General features: G+C 48.6%; 1 protein-coding gene across 2 annotated transcripts in view; it reads right to left on the minus strand.

The window, feature by feature from the left end:
* Positions 1-685: 685 nt before the first annotated feature.
* JPT2 (Jupiter microtubule associated homolog 2) overlaps positions 686-20,228 on the minus strand; it is a 127,843-nt gene continuing 108,300 nt past the window's right edge. For both annotated transcript variants that reach the window (XM_078662936.1, XM_078662935.1), the window contains exons 4-5: positions 3,212-3,263; positions 686-3,119 (exon numbers count right to left, since the gene is read on the minus strand). In XM_078662936.1, coding sequence (XP_078519062.1) covers positions 2,938-3,119; positions 3,212-3,263 — 234 coding nt within the window. In that variant the 3' untranslated portion in view covers positions 686-2,937. The remainder of the gene's footprint in view (positions 3,120-3,211; positions 3,264-20,228) is intronic.

Raw genomic sequence — 20,228 nt, forward strand, 5'->3', positions numbered from 1 at the left:
TCAAATCTTCCAAGCAAGGTTTATTGAAATGTACCCAATCTGAAACCCTTCAACGATTGCCATCACTTCAAGATGCTATTAGCAGCAACAGACAATTACAAGTGTGCTGTTCTAAAAGCTCCTACAAGGACAGTTCTACTTAGGGAAACGGCGAGTGACAGTGTAAAATATACAGAGGGAGAGGGTGCATGTATAATTGTTTAACATTAATGTGCAATTAAAGAGACCTAGTGTGTTGACGCGGGAGGTGGGGACATAAAAGCTCCTAGAGGAATGCACTTCTATGGCACTGTTGACTTTGATGGGACCACTAAGGCGTGTGCTGCTCTGGTATGCTACAGTGACACTCCTAAATGTATGCGATGTTTCTAAGATTGTTTCTTCTGTAACAAAAATGTAATAAATAGGCCAAAGACCACAACTTGTAGCCATACCATGTATATCTGCTCGTCTTCCTTAGATTTCGGCCACAACATTTTATCCAGACAATTCCCTCCATTCGCCTAAAACTGTCATTTGGTGTTCTTTGTGCATTGTAATAACACAATCCAGCTCTGCCCTCCTAACCTTTTCAGCACCAACGGAACCAAACTTGTTTTCCTACAAATACTCCTAAACATTGCTCTTCAGAAACATCTCTCAGATACCCAATCACCGACCTACAAAATGAATATGAGAACAACCGTTACAAAAATCGAGGTTTATTGATTCAGAGGTACATAGTGAGCAGTCGCTTTTTGATACAATTTTTGAAATGCATCATTTATTTCACAGGAGAAACAATTCTTCCCTGCAGTAGTGACATTTGATTCAGGCTGGGTTGTTGCAATGATGACCGCATTAAACGCTGCTAGATGATATGAAAAGATACAAATGTGACTTACAAAAATAAACAAATTCTCTGTTTAAGGCTTGGCTGCAAAGGGCTGGAGCCGCAGGCACAGACAAAGCGGCCAACTGAGACAGTGACCGCAACACAGTAAACTTCTAATTCAATTTTGAGCAAAATGCAAAAATGCTTAAAACTTTCTTCTTAAACAAAAGCGTTTTAAAGTCGCTACTGATAAAGAGGCCACGGGCAAGGAAAGAATGACAGGGTATTTATTTACCAAACGATAAGCAAGCCTAGTCTTTGGTATCTTTGGTATAAAAACACCCACGTCATAGTTACTGCCCAGATTTAGGTCAAACATTGCCAAACATAAAATGTGATAAAAGAAAGCCCGAGCCTCAACGGTTTGGCAAAGTCGAGCAAAGAGCAGAGAAAACATGCCCAGTAGCAAATTGTACAAGGAGTTCCAAGTGCAGGGCAGGGAATGCTATTCACATTTCAAATATGTCTTCTACACACCTCTTTCCCCTGTCAGTAGTAGATTCTCACCATCGCCTTCGACGGGCAATGCTCTCCGTGCAAGCACCTATTCCAACAATTCATTGCGAGCTTCCTGCACACAAATGCACTCCTACCGAAGCACAGGGAGTGTGGTCCGCTGTTCCCAAAGGGCTGTCCAAGCGGTTGGTCAGAGTAAGGAAAGCTCGTGGCAGTACACTCACAATAAGGCATTGACTTGGCATGCATTGGCACTGAAGGTTTTCAGTTCATGTCAATACGTTCATAACCCTAAAAAGGCAATAAATGCTAAGTGATGAGATGAAATCCTTCATCTACACCTTCTACAGCAAGACTAGGAGACCAGCAAAACCTGTCTGAGTACCTGGACATCATGAGATTATCTAAAAATAGCCAAATGGGGAAGCTGCAAAATATTGTTGCGAGCCAGCAGTATACTGGCAAAATGTGGTAGAAGCCATATTACATAGGCTATACACTGCACCAAATGCGTCTGAAGAGCAACGCTATATACATTCAATGACCTCAGATCGGTTGCCCTTAACACAACATCTTGTTTTACTAAATCGCTTCGACCACTTGGGGTTTCCGTGCCTTGTTCAAAATCTCAGTAGAAAAATTTACTTCACAAGCTAAATTCATGCTTTCAAATCTGGACATTGCTTTCACAGGCCTCTGAGGCTTACTGAAAACAGAAGGGATGAGGTGCCGCCACGCAGCATCCAGACACTGTAGTTGAAATAAAACTCGTAAAAATGTCACAGCAGAATTGAAATTAAAAGCAGTGAAGATACCTATAAACCAAAATGAGTGGCACATTCGCATTATTTTTGGTCTTAGAAAACTTCCTTCAGTCAGGTTTTAACGCCATCATTGAAATAGCCATAAACCTAAAATGATACAAACAGCTCAAATTCGCTTCTAAAAAAGGTTGGTGCAGTTGCCTCATGAATGGGCTTTCTTTTAGATTGTCTTCCCTCCCTATCTCCTGCACTGTACAGAGGCATACTCAACTGTGTCATATCTTGGAACATACGGAGCCCAGCAGAAATATTCCTACTGCTTGCCAGTGGCAGGGACCCTGCTCCCAGATAGTAGAATGTACAAAAAAATGCTACTTTGCAAATTTGTTCACAAACCAATCAAACTGGGTAAGGAACTGTCCTTACCAGTGAAAAGTAGGAGGTAGCTGGAGGAAAACGTGGATTAGAAATGTGGGGCATAGAGAACATTGTAAATGTTAATACCAAATATTAAGTAGCATCATCGATTCCCAGAAGCTCTCTCCTGTGCTTCCTGAATAAAACTTGCACTGCTGCCTGCTCAACTGCCAATCTTCACAAGCAGGGTGATTGTGCTAAGCTTGGAACCATTAAACTCCTGATCTACACAAAAGAACATGCTACATTTTAACACCAGTAGAAGAGCTAGGCCGCCCAGAAATACTGCCAAAGGGAATATGCTCCTCCTGTAATAAAGTCCAAAAGCCCCTTTAAAGTGCTGCTCATACACCCTTCCTCCAAGAACCAAAGCCGAGATTCAACGGGCTGTTCCATGCAGAGTGCGCTGCTGACATTCAGTCGTTATTAATAAAAGATGATGCTGGATTTGCCCCCGGGTGGGTTGAGGACTTTGTTGTGAGCGCGTGGTACTGGTCCTAATCTGGGCTCATGGTCAGTAATTGAGGGCCCAGGCTCCTTGGCTTGTTCCTCTTTTCTCAGGTCTTGCTTCTCTTTAATATCCACCTGCTCCTTGGAATTTTCTGAAGCTGCTCACAAAGAGAAACATATGGACAGCACTGTTTTAACATACATGGATCAAACATTCATTCTAAATAAACCGTCAAGTGCAGAGGCTCACCTGGCACAGGCTTTTTGACTTCTTCTCCTCTCCCATACAAGGAAATGTTATCCTGCGACACAAGAAGAGGAAAGAGTAAGGGAATCAAAACGGTGTTTTCTTATGCTGGGTTCTGTTTGGAAATCAAAGTAGAGCAGACAAGTGCATGCTCACCGCTCAAGATTTGGACGGCAATAGGATTCATTTGTTAATTACATATAAGAGAATGTAAAGTCACATTTACAGGTCACAAACTCCAAGGAGTAGTGCAGGTGTGCAACTAAATATGGTTGGAGATGTAACCAACAAGAAAAAGAAAATTGTGTCAGCATCTTACACATCATTGGTAAAGGGCTATAACAAATAATTAGACCACTTTCGGAAGCCAAAGGTCAGATTGGAGACAATTCTGAGATGTGCTACTAAAATAGTGTATGAATTTAACAAGCCTATAAAGGAGAGTTTGGAGAAAATGCATGCGATTCACTGCTAACAACAAATGTCCCAAGGAGACAGGTACTACCTGCATTATCACCAATGCCGAAACAAACAAGTTACTTACCTTTGGTAACGCTATTGTTGATGGAAACTATTCACAGATTCCTCCCCTTTTGAATTTCCCCAGGCAACAGATTAGATCCGGAAACTTTAGCAAGAAATTGCTCTTGTGTGCTGGTAGAAGGCACCATCGGACTCAATGAAGGCTCATTCGGTCGTCACAGGGTCATAGGCGCCACTCCTGTGCACTGATGTCCGCTTACAACAGAGGATTCCAAGTCTTTAGACACGGAGAGCAGGTCAGTGAGGAATTTGTGGTGAGACTGTATTTTAACCATACAAAGTGTTTGCATTTAGAAGTGCCTCTTGGAAGAACAGGCTTCTTACCCTTTGCTGTTTCGTCACTATTTGAAAAGACACCCAAGTATTGCCTCCAAAAAGGTGGAGGGTCTTAGGAGTCAACTTCACACAAGGAAATATACTGCAAGACGAAGCAGGCAAAATGCCCACCCTAAGGACAAGAAAGTAAAGGCAGTAATGCCTGGTGAAGTGTGGATAGATGCCCATGTAGTCGCCTAGCAGGTGTCTAGAACCGCCACACCCCTGGCCAAGCAGTGGCAGCCTTAGATATGTTAAAAAGATCCCAAAGACCTCCAGAGGCTAAAGGCATAGCACAACTGTATGCAAAGAATGATTCATCTCGATAAGGTCTGCCCCTGAAGTGTTCCTCCCTTCTTGGCACCAATGAACCACACAAAAAGTGTGTCATCCACTCACCGTTTCATTTCTCAATTGATAGAGTGACAAAGACTCTCTCCGGTTTGGACTGCTAAAACTCTCCTCTACTCCTCCTTAGAAGGATGCAGCAGAAAGAGGGAGTGTAGTGGACTGCCTCACCACGATCTCAAACTGTTGTGTCCTTCCTTTACCACTCCGATACTACCAGGTCCTAAGGCCGAGCCCCTCAGGGTTCTTCTTTGAACCCAACTTTTTTCAATAGCTCTTTGGCTGGGATAATCAGATACTTTGGCTTTGATATATAGTATATACGGACAACACATAGTTGATTGTCTCAAAAAGAATCAAACTGAAAGCCAAGCAAGCAAACGTCTGTGCTGGTTTGTCCCACCTTGACCTCTAGTTGAAGGCTTATTGGCCTCAAGCTTAACCGCATGCGCGCTAGCGGTTTTCCCGCTGCGCGCTGCGATTCGCAAAAACCCTCATTACGTGACAAGGTCAGTTCGTCACACGCGCAGCGCAGGTAACGCCCATGATGAGCTGACCTTGTCACGCGCGTCGAAGGGGTTAATGAAGAAAAAAACAGAGGTAAACCTCTTTGGGAAAACCAAAGCCTATTAGTTCAAGAGCATGTGGCTAAAGGACATCGGAGTATACTTCATCCAACGAACTCACCCAGGAATATTGACATTATCATGGTTACAAATCTCTAAATGGCTGATGAAGATACTTTTGTGTCTTCATCCTGCATCAATATCCTTAAAATGGTCTTCAAAGCATTCCAATGACTTCCCATCAGCACCAGATTCATTGTCACACAGGCTAGGATTCCCAGCCACCTGATCTACGGTAAAAGCGTCTAAATCAGTATCCTTGCCCACTGCACGAAGAGACTGCAAATTGTTCAAAATGAAATAGCCCAATTGGTTATCAATCCCTGGTGCACACCTCAATGTCTCTCCATATAAAAGTCCGGCACCGGCAGCCAGTGAGTAAACGTATTTGTCAAATCCACAAAAGATTCTGCACAGTACAGGTGAACTCTGTCTTAAAAGAAGAATTTCGTTCAGCAACCCTTCCCATAAGCTCTGCTCCTCTACCTTACAATTGGATAATGTTCCACTTATTCACTTTATGACATTTGGAAGATGCTTTTTCTCCTATCCGGCAGCCCATAACTGGAACCCCCTTTCCCTTCCCATCAGACTAATGGAAAATGTAAAAATCGTTAAATAGAAGATTAAACCTAGCTCTTGTAATCCTTTCTGTTACCCTTTTTCACCACCCTCCCTGCTCCAATCCAGTTCAATAATATTTTAGAGTCAGGATCCTACATTGGGAGTGAATAAGCAATCTACAAATCAAGATGACATAACACATAGAAAGGCAATACCACTTCTGGCAGAAATTATGCCAGAGACAAAAGCACGAGCTTGTCCGTAAAGAAGGTGGTATATGGCAGTTGCACTGACCGCGCCTGAAGTTTACCAACATAGCACTGAGAAGTAATCCCAGTGAGAAAGGCAGTTTTAAGGGTCTGTATCCTCAAAACACTGCCATACGTAGGCTTGAGAGGTGTGCATATTAAGGAGGTAAAAACCAGATTAAGATCCCACTACATCATAACAAAAGGCACAGACAAACATATGCACGCCCTTTCAAAAGCAACATCACAACTGGACACTTCAATAGAGAGGACCGAGCAGATGAATGAAGAAAGGTCAAAAGGGCCAACAATGGACCTTTAACTGTGCCCAAAGAAAGGACTTGTTGGGCTAAAGACAGGACTACCAGAATAGCATCAGAAAGTTTAATTTACAGCTGATTGACCCCAACAGTCCTCCCAGAAGGCCACAAGCTTTTACCAACATCTAAAATACTATGGGCAGACTACAAGCAGCCAAGATGAGATTCACTACTTCATCAAGCAGATCATATCCACTATTTCAGCGCGTTCTCCATTAATGTAGATTTGGATGTACAACTTTACCCTGTTTGGACAGCAGGTATTCCAGAAAGGGGAGATGGAGTGGAGGGCAGACAGTCACTTAGTAGTTTGGTGTACCAGATCCTCTGGGCCAGTCAGGGGCTAGAATGGTGAGCTGAGCCTAGTCCCTTCTTGTCTTCTTCAGGTGCCAGGGAAGTAGAGGCAAGAACCATAAATGAGACTGGAGTTCCCTAGTAGATAAAACAAATCTCCGTTGGCATCCTGAGGCGAAAACTGTAGAACACAAAAAGCTCAACCTGACACTTCTGGAGGCAGGAGACCGCTCATCTGACAAAAGGATGCTGTCCAAGGGGCACCCCCAGTGCTGAGCCCATTGAAGGTGGAGGTTATGTTATGGGTTTTTATAAAGCAGGTGGTTACTCCAGTCAGAGTGTACCCACGCTAGGCTTCCATAGGTCACAGAGGTTCTGCAATGAATCCTGTGCTATTACAGTTGTCAGAAAAAACGTTTTGAGTTTTCTCCAGAACATGGTTTCCGAGGGTTGGAGTCTCAGCTCGGAAGGGAGGGAGTTCCACAACTTTGCTGCCAGATAGCTGAAGGAACGTCAAACCAAACATTCTCGTTCTATCTTAGGGATAACAGTCAGCGCTTCCCCTGAGGCATCCATTTGGATGGTACCATCTAATCAGGGGCAAAAGGTAATGAGGACCTCTCTGATTCAAGGTTTTATGGCCAATGCAGGGCGCCTCTAAGGAGACTCTTTCCCTAATAGGGAGCCAATGGAGACTAAAAAGGGCACAGCCCGTAGGAAAGTATCTAGGTATATTCAGGAGCAATCGTGCAACAGCATTCTGGACCATCTGAAGTTTTTTCAGTCTAGCCGGAGTAACCCAGAGATAAAGGAAATTCCAGTAATCCAGTCTGGATACTGCAAGGGCCTGAACAACTGTCTTCCTTGACTATTCTGGAAGGAGCCCCAAGATATTTTGAAGTATTTTAAAGATACCGAAGCATGTTCCAGCCAGGGCCTCTACAGATCATAAGACAGGGTACACTCAAATACAAAGCCCAGGTTTTTAGGTCTCGCCTGAGCCAGCACATGCGCTGCTCTGGCGAGACATTTTGTAAGCAGCTTTTCGAAGTGCTACCAAAGCGCCAAGCGGCCACCAGCTTGCGGTCACGAGCACAAGCGCGCGCGCCACGCTCCACCTCTCAATAACTGCTGCGCACGCATCACTCGTTTTCTTTCACTTTCGCGCCGTAAAGCGTAGGTGCCGCGATTATAGCAAAAGTAAAGAAATAGGGGGCGTGGCCAAGATGGCGAGGTGAGCGAACGCACTCTCCGAGAGCTCCTCCGACCTCAGGCCCCTAAGCCATGAAATCGCACTAATCTCCCCCCGGTTAGTGGCGGTGAGGTGGCAAAGTCACACATCCACTGACGGTCCATCGCTGGACGGCTGTCCTGCAGGCGATTTGCGACCGGAGGTCTCAGCGGAGCGGCGACTCCTGGAGCGTGGACTTGTCGAGGCTCCGAACACGAGGCCGCCTGAGAGGCGGAAGGCATCGAGTCCACCACCGAGAGGCGACGGGCGCCCCACGCAACTCGACACCTGGACACAGACACCGGCGGACCCCCAGGCTGAGTCCGAGGTAGGAGCAACGTCCGGGGGCGGTTCTCAGCGACGACGTCGAGGGGTCCCGCCTAACCGGAAACCTTCACGCGAGGCCGGGGCCTACTGCCGGAGCATCCCGGACCCCTGCCACGGACCGGGCTGCCACGAAGCGGCCGCACAGCGCTACACCTGTGGGGGTGCGGGGCACCGCAGTGAGCGGTCCTCGAAGAAGACACAGTGGGTTGCCCAGCGGCGGCGTCTGGCGGAAGGAGTGGCCCCGGGACCCGGCCCACGCAGAGCTCAGGGGTCTCGCAGGGAAGTGACTGGGCGCTTGATCAACCTAGGCGCCAGTGGAAGGCGGGACGCAGCGACCTCAGCTCGACCCCGGTGGCAGTGTTGAACCAGCGAGTTGAGGGTCCCTGGGCCCGAGGGACGACCGGAGAGGGCCGGCGGGAGCACAACGCGACGCGGCCGGCGTGAGGCTTTCACGCGAGGCCGGGGACGCGGCCTACAACTGGAGCGGGACGACCCCCCCCCTGACCTGAGCAGACGCCACCCCGGAGGAGGACAACTGAAGGACCCGCAACGGTGAGGAGAGCTACGGGGACCGCGCTCCCCGGGGCATAGGCCCACAACGACCGGCGAGGGAGTGGGCTCAAGTCTGGGCCGCGCTGGGACGCGGCTAGAAGCGAGACTGATCTACGTATCAGTGGGGGAAGAGGCGCAACGAGCCCCCGGAGAGACATTATCGGCACCCCGGGGGGCCTACCGAACCAGAGGCTGACCCCAGAGGGGGCCTTTGGAAGGGCTCAGCGGGCAGAAACTGACGGCCTCGACGCTGAAGGGGGACTACCTGCGCATTGCTGAGAGGGTGCTGCTGAGGCGTGGGGAAGCCGCGAGGCATCGATCGGAGTCCTCGGTCTGCAGGGAAGGAGAACTCGAGGGTCCCAACTGAGCCGACATAGTCCCCCCAAACGGCGGACTGCAATCGAAGGGGATTGGTGACCCCGCAGAGAGGGAGATCGGCCTACAACCCCGAACGGGGGTGGCAGGCTGCGACATGGGGATTGAGGACGTCGCCTCTCCCGGCCGGACTCTAACCGACGCGCGGCCACCCCTCGTCCCGGCCTTGCTGTCCAGCCGGCCCTACCCGAACACCACCACCCCCCGCGATGGCGGGCAACAGAGGGCCGAAGAAGGGGGACAGAACACTGCCCGAGATGTTGAACAGGGGAACTTCGAAACCTGACAAAGGACAACACTCGCCAGGCCCCTCGAGAAGCCCTCTAGATGCGGAAGACAGAGAGCCGCCGGTCACCAGATCCTTCCTGGAATCTCTACTCAGCTCCCTGCGGGACGACTTTCAGACGCTGAAACAGGAGGTGGCCGGAGAAGTCAGAAGTGCGGAGAGAAGTAGATAACCTAAGCGAAAGGGTAGCTACCTTGGAGGGAGCTGGTCACTCCAGAGACGAAGAGATCGAACACTTGCAGCAGGAAGTGCTCCGTCTTCGGGATCAACAACTGGACCTCCAAGCACACAATGAAGATCTTGAGAACCGGTCCCGTCGAAACAACATCCGTGTCCGGGGAGTGCCATCCAAGGAAGAAGGAGAGGACGTTGCCAACTATCTACAGTGCATGTTCAGGGAAGTACTGGGAGAATCAGAGGACTTTCCTATCAGAATAGACAGGGCGCACAGAGTGGGCCTAGCGAGGCGGACCTCTGCGCCACCACCAGACATCCTGGCCTTCCTGCCGGACTACCCGCTTAAGGAGCGCATCCTCCGTGAAGCTAGGAAGCAACAGTCGTTCTGCTTCAGGGGGCACTCGATCGCACTCTTCCAGGACTTGTCGGCGATTACGCTTCAAAAGCGCAGGACATTTAAGATTGCGACTGACTTTCGGAGAAGCCATGAGACGCAGTACTCATGGGGGCACCCTTTCCGGCTTATCTTCCGATGGAACGGCACCTTGCACCAACTACGCTCCCTCCAGGACACGTGCGAGGTACTGGGCATCACCGCATCGGACGAAGACCCACCTACACGGCGTCGCAAACGCACCACCAGGGACGGCTGGCAACGGATCCCGGACCGCCGGTCCTCTGCTACATCCACCCAGATTCACCCACTATCCGGTCCGGTATGGACAGAGCGGTACAGGAGGCAGCCAGGGGCGCAGCCACCAATGCCGTAGCGCTGACAGCTTAAGATGCCTCCAGGGGGAGAGTGATGCAGCCTTTCTATGATGCAGGTTTAGGGGTACGGGGGGGGAGGGGGCGGACGGGAGTGCAGTGGCCGGACGTCCACTACAGTAACCAACCACAGTCTTGTCCTTGAGGGGCCGGACTGGGACTATGAGAACTTGGGACTTGTTGCGGGGAAGGGGAGGAGGGAGGTGGGGAATGTTGGGGTGGTTGTTGTTGCTCTGGAGCTTAGGGGTTGTTAATGGAAGGCTGGAGGAGAGGGAGGGGAGGATGGGTGGGGACAATGCAAGGGGAGTTCAGGGGGAGTTGGGGGGAAGGGGTGGGGATCGTCCAGTGCTTTTATGGCACTTACTTTGGCCGGAAAGGGCTTCCATACGCTATTTAGCACAGAGCCGCCCTACCTTGGTCCCGATTCACTGCTTGCACTACAGTTGTCCCTATAATAATGGCAACCCTTAAGGTAATGACCCTTAATCTGAAAGGGTTGAATAATCCAGTAAAGAGGAAAGCAGTCTTGTCTTTGCTTGAGAACACCCGGGCGGATATTTGTTTCTTACAAGAGACCCATTTGCTGGCCCGTGATTGCCATAGGATGCAATCCCACAAATTTCCTACACAAATTTTTTCGTCCAACACTACCAAGACAGCGGGGGTGGCAATCCTAATTTCCCGAACATTCAAAGGGTGGTTTTACATAAGTTCGCAGAGCAGAAGGGGAGGCTTCTAGTATACAGGGTTAAGTCAGGAGGTCTAGTGTTCACCATAGGGTCGATATATAGCCCCAACGAGCATCCATAGCGTTTTTTTCCACTCAGCCTTAGTGGATGTCACAGCCACCGCAGATAGACACATCATCATAGGAGGGGACCTAAACATGGTATTCGATTCATCTCTAGATAGGTCGGCCCAAAGGTACCCACAAACGGGAGAGCTTTCACGAGGAGGCAAGTCCCAATTAGAGGACCTAGATCTTCACGATCTCTGGCGCCGCCTACACCCCACCGATAGGGACTACTCCTATTACTCACATGCGCATAAGACGTATGCGAGATTGGACCACCTCTTGGTCACAGGGCCAGTATGGGACATAGCTACGGCATCTGAAGAACTATAGTTACTTACCTGTAAGGAATTAGTTACTTACCTGTACACTATAGTTCTCCAGTATTATCTTTCATAGATTCACATGCTTGTATCTTCCCCGTCGTCATGGTGGGAGTCTCACGGTAACAGAATGACCAAGCAGTATCATAGAGAAGAAAAACTGCATAGAAAATCCCCATAGGGGCTGTATTATTTGGTAACCAGACCACATCTTTGTTTGGACCAAAAGCCAGCCAATCAGCATTGCTGCCCTGCCCTCACACTCCCCAGCAGAAGCTTCCTGCCTCAGATTTCCGTCCCCGAGTGAGAGACATGGATAAATACCGAGAAACAGGATCTGCCTGAGAAACGGGGAGGCGGGCGGGCGCATGTGAATCTATGAAAGATAATACTGGAGAACTATAGTGTACAGGTAAGTAACTAATTCCTTCTCCAGTATTACATCTTTCATAGATTCACATGCTTGTATCAGAGTAGTAAGCAGTGCTCACCAAATTAGTAGCGTTTCCAGGACAGAACTAAAAAAGGAAGCTCTGCCGTAAGACAAAGGTATAACAATACACATCATAATATAAGAAATACGATAAATGCATGTTGACACATAAATCAAAGTATTGCATAGACAACAAAACATGCCATTATGTCATACCTTACTGAAAAAGACGTTTCAGAACAGCTTGTCCCACTGCCGTGTCCTCTTTCCACGCAGTGTCCAGACAGTAGTGTCTCGTAAATGAGTGCACGCTCTTCCACGTTGCTGCTCTGCAGATGTCAGGCAGCGCCACTCCTGCAAACAAGGCCATCGAAGTTGCCATCTTCCTTGTGGAATGTGCATGTACCTTAGAATCTAGCGGCTTCCCCGCTTTTTCATGACATTTCAGGATAGCTGCGGAGATCCATCTGGCAATACTCAGTCTTGACAAAGGAAGACCCTTCCTTTGCCCTTCAAAAGCAATGAACAATTGCTTGGACTTGCGGAACGTTTTTGTCCTTTCAATGTAGAACTTTAGGCATCTGGAAATGTCTAAAGAATGTAAGGCTCTTTCTGCCTCCGATGAAGGATTGCTGAAAAAAGTAGGCAAAATAATGGGTTCATTGAGGTGAAAAGATGTTGCCACCTTGGGAATAAAGGTAGGATTTGTCCTTAGGATAACCCTGTCTTGACGAAATTGTAAGAAGGGTTCCTCCACTGAAAAGGCCTGGATTTCACTAACCCTCCTTGCTGATGTTAAGGCGAGAAGGAGGGCCGTTTTCCATGACAGGAACTGCAAATCTGACTTGTGAATAGGCTCGAAAGGAGGCCTCATAAGCTGTGATAGTACTGTGTTGAGGTGCCACTGCACAGGAGGGCGTTGGATGGGTGGATAAACCCTAAAAAGTCCCTTGATAAACTCCTTTATTATCCTGGAGGACCAGAGAGATGGTTCATTTGGCTTCCGCCTGAAGCGCGATATTGCTGCCAAGTGTACCTTGACCGAGGCATGCGACAGACCTGCCTTAGATAGTGACAGCAGGTAAGGGAGGATACCTTCAGGTGGTACTTCAAACGGATGCAAGTTTTGTCTGCTGCACCAATGGCAGAAACGTGTCCATTTCGCTGCATATGTTTTGTTTGTTGATACAGCTCTAGCCTGTGAGAGAACATGTCTGCATTCTTGTGAAATGTCTAGATTTTGAAACTCCCGCTCGTGAGGTTCCATGCTGACAATTTTAGAGATTGTAGATTCGGATGCAGAATTTGCCCTTCTTGCATGGAGATGAGGTCTTGAAATGTCGGGAGCTGGATTTTCTCGCCCCTCGACAAAAGAAGTAGGTCTGGAAACCACGCCTGTCTCGGCCAGGCTGGTGCTATCAGTATGATCCGGCACGGTTCCAATCTCATTTTGCGCAGTATTCGCGGTATCAACGGGAAGGGAGGGAACGCGTATGCAAACCTTCCTGTCCAATCCATGAGGAATGCATTTCCCTTGGAGCCCTGTTGATGGTATCTGGACGCGAATTGAACGCACTTTGAGTTGTTTTGCGTTGCGAACAAATCTAATGTGGGGGTGCCCCACCTTTGAAACAAGAGGCGAACCTGAGTGTGGTGTAGTTCCCACTCGTGCATCGCCTTGGTAGTACGGCTCAGGGCGTCCGCCCGTGTGTTGAGGACTCCCTGAATATGCTGAACCTGAATTGAAATTCCATTGGTTATGAGCCATTTCCAGATTCTTTGCGCCAATGTCGACAGTTGTTTGGATCTCGTACCGCCCTGCTTTAGTAGGTAAAACATGGTAGTGGTGCTGTCCGTTTGGATCAGTACTGACGATTGGCGTATTCTGGGAAGAAATGCTTGAAGACCTAGGAACACCGCTTTGAGCTCCAACATGTTTATGTGAAGCTGAGCTTCCCAGTCTGACCAAAGGCCCTGAATTTCCAGCTCCTGAAGATGCGCACCCCATCCTTTCAGCGAAGCGTCCGTTGTCATCACGAAGTCGTGATCTAGAGGAATGAAGCTCAAGCCTTGATCCAAGTTCTTTCGAATCTTCCACCATGACATTGCCACCTTCATATGGCTCGTGATGGTAATGCGATCCTCGAAGGTACCTTTGGCCTGGGCCCACTGCTCGTCCAGTTGTTCCTGCAAAGGCCTCATTCGAAGCCGACAGTTTGGCACCAGAGGGATGCAGGATGACATCATCCCCAACATGGATTTGTATATCCTCACGGAAGTGGACCTTTTTGCTTGAAGAGCTGCCGTTAGCCTCATGATCTTTCCCATTCGTTCTTCGGAAGGGTAGGCTTTCCCTGCACTGGTGCATATCCATGCCCCCAGGAACTGGATGCCCTTGGCCGGAGTCAGCGAGGATTTCTCTAAGTTGGTCTTCAGGCCCAATCGCTGAAACAGTCGGATGCAGCTCTGAAGAGATGTTGCTGCCTCCCTGAAGGATGGACCTGTCACCAGCCAGTCGTCCAGATATGGGTAAATGTAATGCCCTTGCAGTCGTAAATGGGCTGCCACCGGGGCCATGCATTTGGTGAATACCCTCGGGGCTGACTTGAGTCCGAATGGCAGGACCTTGAACTGGAAGTGGCGACTCTCCACAACAAATCTGAGATACTTCCTGTGCTTCCGAAGAATTGGAATATGGAAGTACGCATCCATGAGATTTAAGGAGGCCATGTAGTCGTTTTCTTTTATCAGTAGAAAAATTTCTTGTAACGATAACATTCTGAAGGGTATCTTTTTTATGTATCGATTTAGATCCCTTAAGTCCAATACCTGCCTCCATTTCCGGGTTTGTTTCTTTTTGATGAGGAAGAAATGCGAGTAAAAGCCTCTCCCTCTGAGATGTTGCGGCACTTCCTCTATGGCTCCCTTTTGCAGAAGCGAGAGAACTTCCTTCTGCATTTCCTGGCGATGTTTGTTGAGCCTGAGTACTGGGGGTTGATCCGGAGGTATCTCCACAAATTCCAGAATGTGGCCCCTGCTTATGACATCTAAAACCCATTTGTCCGATGTAATGGACATCCAGTTGTTGTAAAATTGAGACAGATAGTGGTCTTTGTCGTGGATCCGTTGTGTGGGGAGCGCCGGCCTGAAATCATTGACGTCTATTAGACTGCTGAGGTTTCCCCCTGGCGTTAGATTTGCCTCTGGACTGTTGTTGGTAAGAGGAGTTGGAGGACCTGAATTGGTTGTTAGTGTTATACTGTCGATATCCCTGCTGATTGTACGGCTGATATCGGTTGGATTGAAAAGAGGATCTTTGATTAAATTGACCTCTTAAACCTCTCTTCCGAAAGGACTGAAACCTTCCTTGCTGAAGCGATCCCAGCGCTCGAGCTGTATCCGTGTCCGACTTTATGCCTTGCAACGCCTCATCGATATGCTTTCCAAATAAGTTTTCACCGTCAAAAGGCATATCAACGATTTTCGCCTGTACCTCTGGACGAAAAGACGTCGCCTTGAGCCAGCCCTGTCTGCGAAGCGAAACCGCTCCAGCCATCTGCCTGAAGGCCATGGACGAAATATCCATGGCGATGTCGATAGATTCGGCAGCAGATTTAGAGCCTTCCTTAAGTATGGCTGCCGCTTCCTCCTTTTTGTCCTCTGGGAGAGCAGAAAGTATGGGTGCAATATCAGACCACATTTGCCTGTTGTATCGTCCAAGCAGCGCCATTGCATTTGCCGCTTTAATGGTAGAGGCAGCCATGACTGCAAACCTCTTACCTGCTCCATCCATTCTCCTTCCCTCCTTGTCAGGTGGCACTAGGGAAGTAGCCACCGGGTTCTTAGAATTTCTTTGTGCCGCCTGCGTCACAACTGATTCAGGCCTGGGGTGCCCAATGAGGCAGGCTTTTGTGGACTCTGGGGCTCTGTATTTCTTGTCAATGCGGGGAACTGAAACCGCTATAGACGCAGGTGTTTTCAAGATCTTCAGTCCCTCCTCCCAGATGTGAGGGATAATTGGAATAGAGCGAAGCGACCTCTTGTTTTCATCTTTGAAGTCATACAAGAAACAATCCGTTTGTTGTACCTCAACATCCAGATTGAATCTTTTGGCCGCCCTTTCCATGAGATCATGAAAACCTCCGATATCTTGAGGAGGGGAGGCAGATTTGAGTGGTTCAGGCGATGCAGTCGATGGTAAAATGTATTCGTCCCATTCCTGTCCTGAAGCATCCTGAACGAGTTCTCCTTCTTCAGGCTGCTCATCCTCGTCGGATTCCGTAAGGTCGTCCCTTATAGTAACAACCTGCGGCGATCTCACCCCCTGTTCTTGGTGAGCAGGTGCTGCAGGTGTCTGAGAGGAAGGCGTCTGCCTAGCTGGTTGCGAGGAATTCGCCTCTGGGAAGCGACGGTAGTAGTCATTCAACATCAACCTAAGATCAGAGACAAGGTTGAGGGGTATAGACATCGTCTCCTGATGATCTTCCTCCCTCGAGTCCTCATGCTGCTCCTCCTCTTCTTCATCATAATCACCAGATTCCTGAAATGACTCATATCTGGAAGATTGTGGTCTGTCCTTGAAGGAATAAACCTCCTCTTCATCCGTGTCTTGGCTCTTTATCTGCAGCTGAGAAGGACTGTAGGCGGCACCTGAGGACTCCTCGCCATCTGAGTCCTGCTCTAGCAATGAGGACGGCGGCAAAGGTGAAATCTTTGTCCATGAGGTGAACTCTGCAGCTTCACTGATGGTAGATGAACCCCTTGTAGACTGAAAAGACCGGATCGAGATCATGGTCTTCGACTGCGGTGATTTGAATGCTTTTGCGGATGAAAGCACGATTTTCGTCGACGGAACCGTCGTCGACGGGCCTTTCGTCGACGGAACCATCGTCGGCGGGACTTTCGTCGACGGAACCATCGTCGTCGGAACCATCGTCGACGAGACCTTCGTCGACGGGACCTTCGTCGACGGAACCATCGTCGACGGAACCATCGTCGACGGGATCTTCGTCGACGGGACCTTCGTCGACGGGACCTTCGTCGACGGGACCTTCGTCGACGGGGCCCCCGTAGACATCTTCGACGTCGAACCTGTCGTCGACGGAGTCGTCGTGGTCGTCGTCGACGGCCTGTTCGTCGACATTGAGATTTTACTCGTCGATGTTGTAATCGTAGACGTCGCAGTCGTCGACGTAGCTTTAGACCTTATCGTCGACGAAGCCACAGTCGTCGACGAAGTCGTCGTTGACGGAGCCGAAGTCTTCACCACAGACCTTGGAGCAGAAGCCAGCGAGCTGGTAGAGGGTGCAGACCCAGGTTCCTTAAGACTGGACTGTTTCACCACAGGAGTAATAGGAAGAGATGAGGTTGATTTCTCCTTAGTTTTACTCTTTTAAGACTCCGCTCTCTCCACAGAAACAGAAGCCTTTCTTTTCTTGGGAGTTGAATGAGAAGATCCCTCCTCAGAATCTGAGCCTGATGTGGCCTTCTTCTTCTGAAGCCATAACAGTAGTCTAGCCTCTCTGTCTCTTTTAGTTTTGTCAGAAAATTTTCTACAAAACTTACAGTCTTTCACCAGGTGTTTAGGGTAGAGACAGTAAAGGCAGTCCTCATGTGGGTCCTCAGAGAACAGTCTGGCCTTCCCACAGGACCTGCATGGCCTGAACAGCCTCTTTTTAGAGCCGTCAGCCATTATAAGAGAAATAAGTACACACAGTACCTTAATGTAGTAGACAGGAAACAAGATTCCAAAAGGTCAAAAGTTCACTCAGGAACAGAAAGAAAACTGAGCAGAGCTCAGGGAGACTCCTTATCACACGAAGGCGGTTGGAAATCTGAGGCAGGAAGCTTCTGCTGGGGAGTGTGAGGGCAGGGCAGCAATGCTGATTGGCTGGCTTTTGGTCCAAACAAAGATGTGGTCTGGTTACCAAATAATACAGCCCCTATGGGGATTTTCTATGCAGTTTTTTCTTCTCTATGATACTGCTTGGTCATTCTGTTACCGTGAGACTCCCACCATGACGACGGGGAAGATACAAGCATGTGAATCTATGAAAGATGTAATACTGGAGAAACTGTGGTTCTCCAGTATTGGTGTCTTTCATAGATTCACATGCTTGAATATCCCCCGTCGTCGAAGTGGGAGTCCCACGGTACATAAAATAGCAGTCATATATGCATGTATACATGAAAATTATAACGAATAAAAATATACATACATATAGTGCAATAAATTGTAAATTCTAAAAGTACCATAGAACATAATAGGCCCATTGAAAAGCCTAAGGGAGATCTCACTTTAGTAGCATATCAGTGTCATTATGTGTTGGATCACATTCCAGCCAATCAGGCTGTAGCCTCCTCTAGAACCTTCTCCTCAGAAGCCCAAGTCCTCAGATTTTCGTAGCACAGAGTAAGTAAAAGTGCCTGAGGAGAAGAGAGCCTCTGAGGGGAGGATGGGAGGGTCGCATGTGAATCTATGAAAGACACCAATACTGGAGAACCACAGTTTACAGGTAAGTAACTATAGTTCTTCTCCAGTATTAGGGGTGTCTTTCATAGATTCACATGCTTGAGTAGAAAGCAGTAAAACATCACATGAGTCATAAAGGTAATACATCAAGCAAAGAAGGTAAATATATATGGCAATATGCACTAAATACCAAAACATAATTAGGAAAAAACCTTTATGACTGGAGGCGGGTAGCAACAGAGGCTCACCTTTATTGGAAAAGATTCCGCAGCACCGCTTGACCCACTGCCGCATCCGCGGCGTCTGTTGATTGCAGGCAGTAGTGCTTAGTAAAAGTATGGCTGCTCGACCAAGTTGCAGCTCTGCAGATCTGTCGTAAGGGTACCCCCGCAAAAAGGGCAGCCGAAGTAGACACTGCTCTAGTTGAATGAGCTCGAACTGGAGCAGGAAGGGGCTTTCCAGCCCGTTGGTGGCAGAAGGATATGGTAGAGGATATCCACCTGGTTATAGTCTGCTTGGTAACAGGTTGTCCTTTGCAAGTTGGACCATATGCCACAAACAATTGATCCATCTTTCTGATAGGTGCAGTTCGTTGAATGTAGAATTTGAGACAACGTTTCACATCTAATGAATGCAATGACCGCTCAGCTGGAGTTTGCGGAGCAGGAAAGAAAGTCTTCAGAATTACAGGTTCGTTGAGATGAAAGTCACTGGGAACCTTTGGGATGAACTTAGGATTAGTTCGTAATGTCACGGCCGCGTTGGAGAATTTTAGGAAAGGAGGCTGTATGGTAAACGCCTGGATGTCACTGACACGTCTTGAGGACGTTAAGGCGAGTAAGAGAGCAACTTCCCACGTGAGAAATTTAAGAGTTGCCGAGTGAATAGGCTCAAATGGTGGTAGAAGTAGTTGAGACAAGACCAAATTCAAGCGCCAAGCAGGCGGAGGGCGACGGATAGGTGGAAACATCCTAAAAAGGCCCTTGTAAAATTGCTTAATGATCCTTGAAGAACATAAAGATGTGGAACCATCATGGCGGAAACGGGAAATCGCCGCCAGAAACACTTTAAGAGTTGAGTGGGACAGACCTGATTTTGCCAGGGATAAAAAGAAAGGTAAAATTTGCTCAGGTTTTGCAGTCATTGGGTCCAAACCCTTGGTGCGGCACCAGACACAGAAACGCTTCCACTTGAGTTGGTACGTTTTTATGGTGGAGGGTGCGCGAGCCCGCGCTAACACCTCCCTGCAGTCCCTGTCAATATTTAAACGTGCAAATTCATTGTACTCAGGTTCCAGGCATGGAGTTGAAGGTATGCTGGATCCGGATGACAGATTAGTCCCTGCTGCATCGTGAGGAGGTGCGGTAGAGGATGGAGTGGCAACGGATCGGACTGCGAGAAGAGGAGCAGGTCCGTGAACCATGGACGTCTCGGCCACTTGGGTGCGATCAGGATGATGCGACAAGGTTGGAACCTCATCCTGTGTAACAATCGAGGGATCAGAGGAAGTGGAGGGAAAGCATAGATCAAGTCGTTCAACCAATCGATCGAAAATGCATTCCCGCTCGACTCTCTGTGGGGATGCCGACTTGCAAAGCGTGGGCATTTCCTGTTGACAGCAGTCGCGAAAAGATCCATCCGTGGCCGGCCCCACCGCCGGAAGATGAACTCGACCGTGGGCTGGTTGAGTTCCCACTCGTGATTGTCTGATGATGCTCGGCTGAGTGAATCCGCCAGAACATTGGCCACACCTGGCACGTGAATGGCTGTGAGATGAATTTGACGTTGAATCGCCCAATCCCATATTTCTTGTGCCAGTTGAGAAAGTAGAAGAGACCTCGTGCCGCCCTGCTTGTTGAGGTAGTGCATGCTGGTGGTGTTGTCCGTCCTCACCAGCAAAGTGTGTCCCCGCACTAACCTCTGGAAAGATTTGAGGGCTAAGAAAATCGCCAAGAGTTCCAGACGATTGATGTGCCAAGTTCGTTGCATTGCCGTCCACTTCCCTTTCACAGACATGCCGTCGAG

The sequence above is a fragment of the Lissotriton helveticus genome, chromosome 10 (assembly GCF_964261635.1).
Source record: "Lissotriton helveticus chromosome 10, aLisHel1.1, whole genome shotgun sequence".
NCBI classification, from domain to species: domain Eukaryota; kingdom Metazoa; phylum Chordata; class Amphibia; order Caudata; family Salamandridae; genus Lissotriton; species Lissotriton helveticus.